The 10,698-nt window shown below is 39.1% G+C and overlaps 1 protein-coding gene across 4 annotated transcripts; it reads left to right on the top strand.

Moving 5' to 3' along the window:
- Positions 1-237: 237 nt before the first annotated feature.
- On the top strand, positions 238-5,535 carry LOC106318476 (E3 SUMO-protein ligase SIZ1). Of its 4 annotated transcripts, XR_001265319.1 has the most exons (18): positions 238-476; positions 650-730; positions 874-916; positions 1,002-1,074; positions 1,170-1,323; positions 1,425-1,555; positions 1,638-1,706; positions 2,086-2,173; positions 2,254-2,329; positions 2,453-2,526; positions 2,646-2,753; positions 2,985-3,146; positions 3,223-3,327; positions 3,412-3,492; positions 3,572-4,496; positions 4,600-4,733; positions 4,978-5,066; positions 5,180-5,534. XR_001265319.1 is itself a non-coding variant. In XM_013756482.1 (17 exons), the coding sequence occupies exons 1-17, from the start codon at positions 453-455 to the stop codon at positions 5,216-5,218; spliced, it is 2,559 nt and encodes an 852-aa protein (XP_013611936.1). In that variant the 5' UTR covers positions 238-452; the 3' UTR covers positions 5,219-5,494. The 4 variants fall into 4 exon arrangements, 2 of the variants coding, with proteins under 2 accessions (XP_013611936.1, XP_013611935.1); XR_001265318.1 differs by having other exon boundaries at positions 4,978-5,494; XM_013756482.1 differs by having other exon boundaries at positions 3,572-4,733; positions 5,180-5,494.
- The last annotated feature ends 5,163 nt before the right edge of the window (positions 5,536-10,698 follow it).

Raw genomic sequence — 10,698 nt, forward strand, 5'->3', positions numbered from 1 at the left:
GTCATCAAGGAAATTTCGATAAGAAGACCAACGAAACTGCACCGTTTAGATTGTAAAATCTAAATTAAATAGTGGGTGGAGAGAGAGAGAGAGAGAGAGAGAGAGAAAGAAGACGAAAACGAAAGTCAATTATAAAAAAAGAACGCGTCAACTTTTGGTGGGGGGGGGGGGGCCGCACGGAAACTAAACCCGGACGTATTGCGCGTGACTAAACCGGATTAGAATAATCGACGACTGGTCCGGGCTACCCTTTCTTTTGTGTGCGTTTCCTCTCGTTGAGATTGAGAGGGGATCCATCTTTTCTTTTTCCTTTTTCCTGGGTGGAAAATCTTATCGACCTATAGAAAACCCTAATTTCTCATCAGTCTCCGATCCCTTGGTTTCTGTTTTGATTTTGTGAAATTTAGAACGCAGAGCTTTTTGCTTCTTGTTTGTGTCTGGTGGTTCACGACATGGATTTGGAAGCTAGCTGTAAGGTATTTTTTATCGTCTGAGAGATCGATGCTTTATATGATGCGTTGTGGTTTGATATGTGTTTAGAACGCATGTTTTCAAGAAGCTTTGTTTTTCTTCTTCTTTTGTTTTGATTGTTATTAGTGGATGTTCTCAAAGTTTAGTTCTTGTTGGTTGTTGTGGTCGTGTGTTGCAGGAGAAACTTTCATCTTTTAGGATAAAAGAGCTCAAGGATGTGCTCACTCAGCTTGGACTTTCGAAACAGGGGAAGAAACAGGTTATCATCTTTCTGCTGATTGTGTTTGTGGCTCTCACAGGGCACTGTTAAATAGCCGTAGTGCCATCTTGAGTATTGCCATTGTGAATGAAGTATCTGCTTTTTTTTTTTTAATCTCCTTTTGATTTTTTTTTCGTTAACAGGATCTTGTTGAGCGGGTTTTGACGCTTGTTTCTGATGGACAAGGTTAATTGAACCACTTCTCTTTTGTTTATTCATGTCTTTGTGTATTAAAAAAAAACTCACTTCTGTCTTCGTTTCATATGGACAGCTGCCAGGTTGTGGTCTAAAAAGAATACATTGGCGAGGGAAGACGTTGCAAAACTAGTGGATGATACATACAGGTGAGGGATCGTTTCTTACAGTGGATTTCTTGGTTGAATTGCGGTTCGTTGTTACCACAATGTTTTTTTTTTTTATTTATTTTTGTGTTCCATAGGAAAATGCAAGTATCTGGGGCAAGTGATTTAGCATCAAAAGGACAAGTAAGTTCAGATACCAAAGTCAAGGGAGAGCCTGAAGATTCCTTTCGACAAGAAGTGAAAGTTCGATGTGTTTGTGGAAGTTCTCTGGAGACTGACTCAATGATACAGGTAAAACTCAGTGCGTCTATTGCTGTTTGACCGATAGACCTGATGTGTATTACTGTTGGTTCAGTTTGTGATGCTGAATTATGTTCTCTTTTCGGTTTCAGTGTGAGGATCCAAGATGCCATGTTTGGGAGCATGTTGGCTGTGTTATTGTCCCTGAAAAGTCTATGGATGCAAATCCGCCGCTTCCTGAAATCTTTTATTGTGAAGTCTGTCGACTTACACGAGCTGACCCGTAAGTTCTGCTTCTTAACAATTTTCGCTATCCATTAGGATTGTGTTTCACGGTTGTCTCCTACATGGTTTTCCTTGTGCAGGTTTTTGGTTACAGTGGCACATCCACTTTGTCCAGTGAGGTTTACTCCAACTACCATCTCATCTGATGGGTAAGAACTTCATATTTTCCGTATTGCTCTCATTATAGACGTTAAAATTGTTTTAACTTTTTTTTTTTTTAATTTATAAAGCCGAAGTACTAGATAAGCTATCCTAGATGGATGCATCACCATTTGGTTCATCCCGCATTATATATGTTCATGTTTTTGTTTCCTCCAATGTTCTGCAATAAAGCGCTCACTAATAATCCATCTGCATTGTGTGAATTTAGTACTTTACTTTTCGCTTGTCTTTGCCTTTCTTTAGGAAGGGGTAATAGTGGTGAGCTAAGTCTCAGATCACGGCTCTGCTAGTCTGTTAACTTTGAACTGGAAAAAAAACTGTTACCACCTTTTGTTTATTCTAACGCTCCGATCAAAACTTTTCCAGTACAACCCCAATGCAGAGTGTTGAGAGAACATTTCAAATCACAAGGTCAGACAAGGACTTGTTGGCCAAACAAGAGTACGATGTTCAGGTTGGGTTTTGCAAAAGTACTCAAACATGTAAAACTGTACCTACGTATACGTTTCTAACTGGAATTTTACTTTTGTTTAGGCTTGGTGTATGCTTTTGAATGACAAAGTTGTCTTTAGGATGCAGTGGCCCCAAGTTGCTGAACTGCAGATCAATGGTATGACTGTGACATCCTCTCAAATAGGGAATGTGTTAGTTTTCTTGTTATTCTGATTGTATTCAATAAGAATGCTTTATATTTTCTGATATGCGATTCATGATACACCTTATCATTTCATAGGTATGCTTGTACGCCCGATTAGCCGACCTGGGTCACAGCTTTTGGGGGCCAACGGCCGCGACGATGGACCTACTGTATGTTTTTTTTTTTATCCCTAACCCTTCTGACTGAAATATAGGAGTAGATCTCTTACATTGAAAGTCTTGGAATCAGTAGTGTAATTTGTTACCATCTCATTTTGCTATTTTGGCAGATCAAACCTTATATTAGGGATGGGATTAACAGAATAATCTTGAGCGGAGGTGACAGTCGGAGATTTTGTTTTGGAGTTAGACTTGTGAAGCGCCGGACTCTACAACAGGTACTGGTCACACATACTGCATGAGAAATATTCGAAATGTTTGGCCCGTCTATGGCGGGTAATAAAGACATAAATGTTCAAAAAAAAACCTAAGGATCTTTTGAATATAGAAAGCACGAAATTAAATTGGCACTGGCAACATACTTTCCCACAAAATATGTTTGTCAGATTTCAAATTTCCTGTCCTTTTGTCGTCTGTGGCTTCAATACTCACTCACTTTTCCCATCTAGGTTCTAAATTTAATTCCAGAAGAAACTAAAGGGGAGACGTTTGAAGATGCTCTAGCACGTGTACGACGCTGCATTGGAGGTGGAGGTGGAGATGATAATGCGGACAGTGATAGTGACATTGAAGTTGTTGCTGATTTCTTCGGTGTCAACCTTCGGTGTCCTGTAAGTTACTAATAGCTTGTAGCTCAGTTTTCTTACTTATTGCAGTCAAGTAACTGATGCTTACTATCTTCATTAGATGAGCGGTTCTAGGATAAAAGTTGCTGGGAGATTTTTACCCTGTGTGCACATGGGCGGGTTTGACCTTGAGGTGTTTGTGGAGTTGAATCAACGTTCCAGAAAGGCAGGTTTCTTATCCTTGTCTAAACATTTGGTTATTCATCTTGTTTTCTGACTTTGTTTGTTCTGTTGCCTTGTTAACATGCAGTGGCAGTGCCCTATTTGTTTGAAGAACTACTCAGTTGAACATGTAATCGTGGATCCTTATTTTAACCGTATCACTTCTAAGGTATACTTTTGGGGAATACACTAAAAAATAATGAATCTTTGTATCCACGTCATTGAATTATTCTCTTCCTGCACGACAGATGAAGCATTGTGATGAAGATGTGACTGAAATTGAAGTGAAACCTGATGGTTCTTGGCGTGTAAAGTCCAAAAAAGAGAGAGAGCTCTCTCAGTGGCACTTACCCGATGGTAGCCTTTGCCCCTCTGCTGATGAGGTTAAGCGGAAGATGGAAACGTTGATTCCGGTTAAACAAGAAGGTTTCTCAGATGGTCCAACTCCTCTGAAACTTGGCATAAGGAAGAATCGCAATGGCGTCTGGGAAGTTAGGAAACCTAATACAAATGGCTTTTCTTCCAGTAATAAGGTTGGGTATCAGGACAAGAATATTGTACCGATGAGTAGTAGTGCTACTGGAAGTGGTCGGGATGGTGATGATGCAAGCGTAAGCCAGGATGCTATTGGATCCTTTGACTTTGGAACCAATGGCATTGAACTTGATTCCATTTCCATGAATGTTGATTCAAGTTATAACATTCCTGACAGAAACCAAGCTGGAGAGGATGTGAACAATGATGTTATTGTTCTAAGTGATTCTGATGAAGATAACGATGTAGTAATCACTACTCCTGGACCTTCATACAGTGGTTGTCGAACTGATGGTGGGGTGAATTTTCCGTTGAACCCTTCTGGTATCATTAACTCATATAATGAGGACCCACACACCATGGCTGGGGGAAGCTCACGCCTAGGTGGTTTCAACGATGATGATGAGTTTGTTACGCCCCTTTGGCCATTTCCTTCTGAAACTCCAGAAGCGCCTCTGTTCCCACTGTTCGGATCTGATGCTGACGTTTCAGAAGGTTTACTTGGTTTGCATCATCATGGCGGCCCACTAAACTGTGGTCCTGAAATAAATGGAGATTACACCTTGGCTCCTGAGACATCAATGGCATCTGAAGCAGTGGCGAACGATGGAGGCCTAGTTGACAATCCTCTTGCATTTGGTAGAGACGATCCTTCACTTCAAATATTTTTGCCAACGAAACCAGATGCTTCAGCTCAGAATGGTTTTATAAACCAAGCTGATATGTCAAATGGTATCCGCAGTGATGACTGGATCTCGCTAAGGCTAGGCGATAGCGCTGGTGGGAATCATGGCGAGGCTACTTCTGCAAACGGGCTCAACTCAAACCAGCAGATGTCGACAAGGGAAGGTTGTATGGATGCTACGACAGAGACTGGTGCGTTCCCTGACTAAGACAAATTATATATGCTTTCCTGCAACCATCAAGGGCCCTGTAAATGTGGATCCTTTTCACGATGTTGCGTTTCTATTTTTCTTCATTTTATTGTAAACAATGGATGGAGAAAGATCTGTTTTAGTTTCTAAATGTAGCTTTTAGCTAATCATTTATCTTTGACGATGTCCATTCTATATGTGTAGTTCATGTGGTACACTTACTGACTGTTGGTGCGTATTTGCAGCTTCGTTGCTTTTGGGTATGAATGACAACAACAAGGCAAAGAGGCAAAGATCAGATAAGCCATTTTCATTTCCTCGCCAGAAGCGTTCTGTAAGACCTCGGATGTTCCTCTCCATTGACTCAGATTCTGAGTGATATTTTGTTCTCTTCTCTCTCTCTCGGGATGATTCGGTGTTCCTTTTGATTCTTAATGATATGCACAGAACAATCAACAGGATCATCAGACAGCATACCGGAGTTAGCCAAGATTTGCCTTGATTCTCTGTGCAGTCAAGCATCGAATTGGTAGTGACTATTTATCTCTTTATGTTGGTGATCCTCTTCATTATCGGTTCAGAATCTTGGCAAAGCAAAGCACAGAGGCTGATTTAGTTTTACTTAATAGGCAGAAAAAGTGGGAATAGGTGGTTCCGGGTTAAGTATACTCGAATAGTTTTTTCTTAATTAATTATTTTCTGGAAGATTATAAAAATGATTTGGGTGCCAGAAGCTATAGAGGCATGTAACGTTGTAAATTATGGGCTCTCTATTTTTTATTTATTATAAAAATCAGCTCTTATTGTGCAATAAGTTTTCATCATGCTTCTGGCCAAAGCCAGAATTATTTTTAGGGTGTCTCTTCCCCCCCTAAAAATCAGGAACTTTTGGAAAATCAGGAACATTATGCTTCTGGCCAAAAAGCCAGAATTATTGTGCAATAAGTTTTCTAAACTCTAATTTAATATATCAGGAACTTTTGGAAAATACGTTTTGGGGGTATATCCCATGTGCTAACGAGTCTTTATTAGTAGTAAACTAGTGGTTAGGACACGTGAGTTTACACTAAAAATATTTTATATTAATACATAATTTAATTTTATTGATCGGAAAAATATGTCCATTTTATTTATCAAACATATTTAAATTTTACATTTTTATTGGAAATTTATTTTAAATCGCAATAATAAATAAAATATGCTTTTTAGTTTGAGTTGAAAGGACCACTAAAATTTCTTTTGTTAAAGAACACAAAATTATGAAATTATTAAAAAGCTAAGAAAAATGTAATGATTTATATATTTTTTTATTTCTATTTCACTTTGATATAGTCAAGAAAAATCTAAAGTACGAATAACAAATATTTTTATTTTATTTTTAAGATTATAATTTAAATACTATTACAATAGTTAATTTTATCATGATAATAAATGAATCCATCTCCAAGCTAAATCAATTGAAAATATAATATAATGTAATAAAATCATAAGAAGTTATATTTTGAAGTCATATATATATAGCTCAATAATGTCACAAATAATAGTTGATATATATATTATGTAACAACAAATGATTTTTTATAATATATTTTATATAGATTTTTAATTTATAATGATTTTTTCTTTAATTTTAAGTGTTTTACTAATTATGTTTGTAAATTAGTTTAGCATTTGTTTTACCTTTTTTATAACAAAATTGTTTGTAGGAAATTTTCCTCATGTTAACTGAAAGTTCTTTTATAAAAAAATAGTGTTATAAATTAATAAAGTATTACATTGGTTCAAATAATTTAGCCAAAATAACTTAAATGTAGTGTAACCATTAATAATCTAAAAATTAAGATGAACCAAACCGCATACAGATGTTTTTTTTGAAAAAAAAAATTACTTGAACCTTCAATGTTAGTTCACTTCTTCTCTCCCAAATGTATAACTAGGAATTTGAAATTAAGGTCAGACATGGATTCAATTTTTATTATTGACATAGTTTAGTTGCAAAGTTCTTAGTTGTTCACAGAGTTCTTAGTTGTTCAAAGATGGCTGATTTGTGGATTAATGTCTCTTGTCTACACCTGCACAGGATAGATGTGGAATTAAATTTCATGAATCCAAACTTCATCAGGTTGAACTAAATAGGACGGTTATTATCTTAGTTTCTGATTTCTGGTGTTCCCGAAATCGAGACAACATGAGATACAATTTTCCCAATTATATATCTTAAACTGATACCATTGAAACTAAAGTTTTGAAATTAAAACTCAACCGAACATTAATCAGATCATGTTGGGTTCGTTAAAAAGAAAAGTATTACTTTATTATTGAACTCAAACTTTTAAATTTAGATAGATAATGCGCCTGCAAACTCTGTCTCTAGTGCTTAACCTCTTTGATTAGAATACTTAAGTGTAACAGGCCGTCTTAAACGTTGGAGCTTTCTTGGAAGCAAAAGCTTCATCAGCAGCAGAGCTTACGACCGCATCAGTCTGAGAAGGTTGTAGTGATGGTCAACCAGACTTATCATTAACTCATGTGTTGTTTTCTGAGATACTCTTGGTCAGCACAAGAGTTGGCTTTAGAGTTTGCCTGACAGCACCAAGCATGTCGTCACCTGGGTAGTCATCACTTCCCAATCAGTTCTAATTCACATGAATTAATGTTAGGCATATTTTGGACATAGTAATGTTTAATCCACATAGATTAATACACACCTACTCCAAAAAATTAGGCACATATGGACAATGGTTGGTGTAAAAAATACGTACCACTGTGGAGGAGAAATGAATTTCAGAGAGCTTAAACTGGAAGTTCAAATTCTGCACGATAATATCTTGGATACATCGTGGGAGTGCTGCTTGCTGGAGAGATTCACTCGCGCTCTGTGTTATTTTAGAAAATGACAAAAACTAACATAAGAACATGTAGGCTGCTTAAACTGAGAAGGATATTAGGGGCGTCCAGACAATACCATGAGTTGAGCAACCTCTGCGATGAGAACATTGGTCATCTTCTTATTTCACCGTTAAAAAAAAACGAAGACGGCTGAGTCTGTTGCGATCTGTGAACACCATCTGAACACGGTGGCTAAATAGTGGATTGTGTAAGTGATTATTGGTTGAACATGCGTATATAGTCTGGCAAGAAAATCTTAAATATAAGTTCGACCGAAATACCTCACAGCACAAACTGCAGTGTCGTCATGCGCCAGTGTCGTCATGCACCATGCGCATGTGAAAGACGTGAATCCACGCTGCAGTTTTTGGTAGGATTTAGAGTAGGAGAAGTAGCACCATCCATTAGTGGTGTCAATGTCACCGACCTCGGCAGTACAAAGAAACTTTGCAGTGTACATGAACCACATGAGGAGGAAAGTTATAAGCACGTGGGGATCATGTTTATGAGCTAAAAACGAATGGAGTTCACCAACCTGTGGTGGAGAGTTAAGAACGTAGTTGTTCAGCTCAGCAAGAGTTACTTGTTCAATTTTCTTCACACTTCCATACTTGGAAGCTGTGGAGCAGCTACCATCATAAGATCCATATAACCTACTAAATAAAAACTCCCCTCAAGTTTCTGATGAAGCTGATATACAATCATGCCAAACTCACAAACACATACAGAAGGTCGTTTAGGTTTATCATGACAGTAACGACATTAACCAACCTAAATAGAACATCAACGATTAACTTTGAAACAATACACATCAGCTTACGTACCATAACACATTGAATGGCCTGATTCTCCTTGTCAAGGTGGTCTTGATGCCACAAACATCACCAAAAACGTCTGCAAGAGAATATTTGTAACAAACTGTTAATACGGAAGGAAGTAGTTGCAGCCAATCATTGTTAGAGAACGGGAAAAGCATGAGTGGCTAAACATACCCGGAAAATCCACGTTTGTATTAGCCAAAGCCATAAGCTGTTCATTTTTCTGAAACATGAAGTTTTTTCTTAGAATAATAACAGTCGGCTCCATCATCTCCACAACCAAAAAATATCTAAAACTAATTAAAGAAGGAAGTTAAATAGTCGATACCTTGTTGTCAAGAAAAACCAGGTCCAGCCCGAGATGCTCACCCACTTTCTTTAAATTCCTCGCATCCCAAATCGCAGAAGCTGTGCAACAACTGTTTTCTTACAACATCCGTCCTTCAAATCGGAAAAGTGGAGCTGGTTAATCGCCATCGGTGGATGCTCTGTTTATAGGGTTTATGATAATGATTTTGAAATGACCCAAATTCTGGCCCAGCGAGTTCAAGTCGAAGCCCAAATCCATTCCCAGAAGCCCACTTTATTTTTCTATAAAAACTCAACTCTATCCACTTTGTTTTCTCCAAAACATCAAGAAAATTGGAAAAGAGAAGAGAGAAGTAAGAGAAATAGGAATGATGAATTGTAGAGAGTTATCGTTGCTGGAGCCACCGCACGCCATGACCAAGCTGAGTTCATTACCACCGATCGTCAGCCTAGGTAACCGCCGAAATCGCATGCTTTCAGTTTTGGCCGTTTTAGTAAATCGACCATATCTCCCTAACCGTTGAGAATCTCGTGCATGCAAGGCCACCATCGTGTTTCTCTCGTCGAGACGAAGCCGTAGCCACCGACCATGCTGTAATCGGAGCCCGGACGAAGCCGATAGAGCCTTCCAAAGTTTCGCATCAGCGCGAGCGTGACACGCACGCGCCGCCGCAGTCCACCGGAGCCGCCGTGCATTCTGGCCATGCGCCACTGTCTCCGACCGCCGTTCACCGGAGCCGCCGTGCTCGGCCGCCATCAGTCCGCCGCTCCTTCGCCGCCGGTAGCTTTTTCCGGTAAGCCACCGTCCCTCTTCCATCGCCACCGGCGACTGGCCGGTGACTCGTCCAACTCGGCTGAGTCGACTCAGTGAGTCAACTCGGTGACTCGGTCAACCGGTGGTTTGACTGGTTTAATTGGTCTAAATCGATTTTGGGCTGGTTAGGTTAAACCAGTTGGTTATTGGAAATTAATTTTGGTTAGGAGTAAACCGAATTGCAATTAATTAGGATCTGGTTCAATTGAATTCAAAATCAGTTTGGGTAAACCGATTGGTTAGGTCAAATTGATTTCTGGTCAAGGGTTGACCGGATTGACCTTTGACCAGCGGATTGACTTTTCTCTAGACATTGACCATACCTGTTTTAAACCGCTCGAATTTTCGCTTGTGTTTCAGATTTGGAGTCTATTTGAGCATCTGAAGTTCATAGATACCACTTCTCTTCATTGCTAAGGTGAGAGTTTCTCAGTTTAAATCCCGAACTAGTTTAGTACTACCGTTATGGAAAGTCTAGTTTCGAAACATGATCAGTCTCTGTGAATCGAGTCTTGTTTTTTTTAATTATTATTGATTGTTAAACCGGAAATAGGATAATTGAGGATTCAAGGATTGTGTGAAATGATTGATGTTAAGAACGGTTATATATATATATATGCGAGTCCATGTGTGGGGATTGCGGGGTACGGAGACGTCTGTACCGGCTGCCTATGTTTGTGGATTGCGGGGGCACATGACGTCCGTGCTAGCTACGCCTTGTTTGTGGAGATTGCAGGGTACAAAGACGTTTGTACTATCGATGCCTTTTGGATTGCGGGGGTACAGAGTGGACTAATGTACTAGCGACGCCTAGAGAGTTTTATACGTATATCCTTATGAGGAGAATGCGGGGTGCAGAGAATAGCTATGTACTATCATCGCATTGTTTGTCATTGTATGGTGCAATAGGCATATGTTTGTTCTGTGTGGTGTAATAGGCACCGTGATTGTCTCATGCTAGAGCTAGGCCTACATAGTTGTAGTGCTATGAACTGAGTCAGTGGTTTGCGGTTTAGCATCTCATACCTCACTGGGTGATTCTCCTGTAGCTCACCCCTCCTTCCTTTCCCTTTCAGGTGAGACCGACAAGCATGAGTGATTTTTAGACCAGTGCTATTAGGATTTTGGGCTTCTAT

This window comes from Brassica oleracea, chromosome C9, assembly GCF_000695525.1.
Source record: "Brassica oleracea var. oleracea cultivar TO1000 chromosome C9, BOL, whole genome shotgun sequence".
NCBI lineage: Eukaryota > Viridiplantae > Streptophyta > Magnoliopsida > Brassicales > Brassicaceae > Brassica > Brassica oleracea.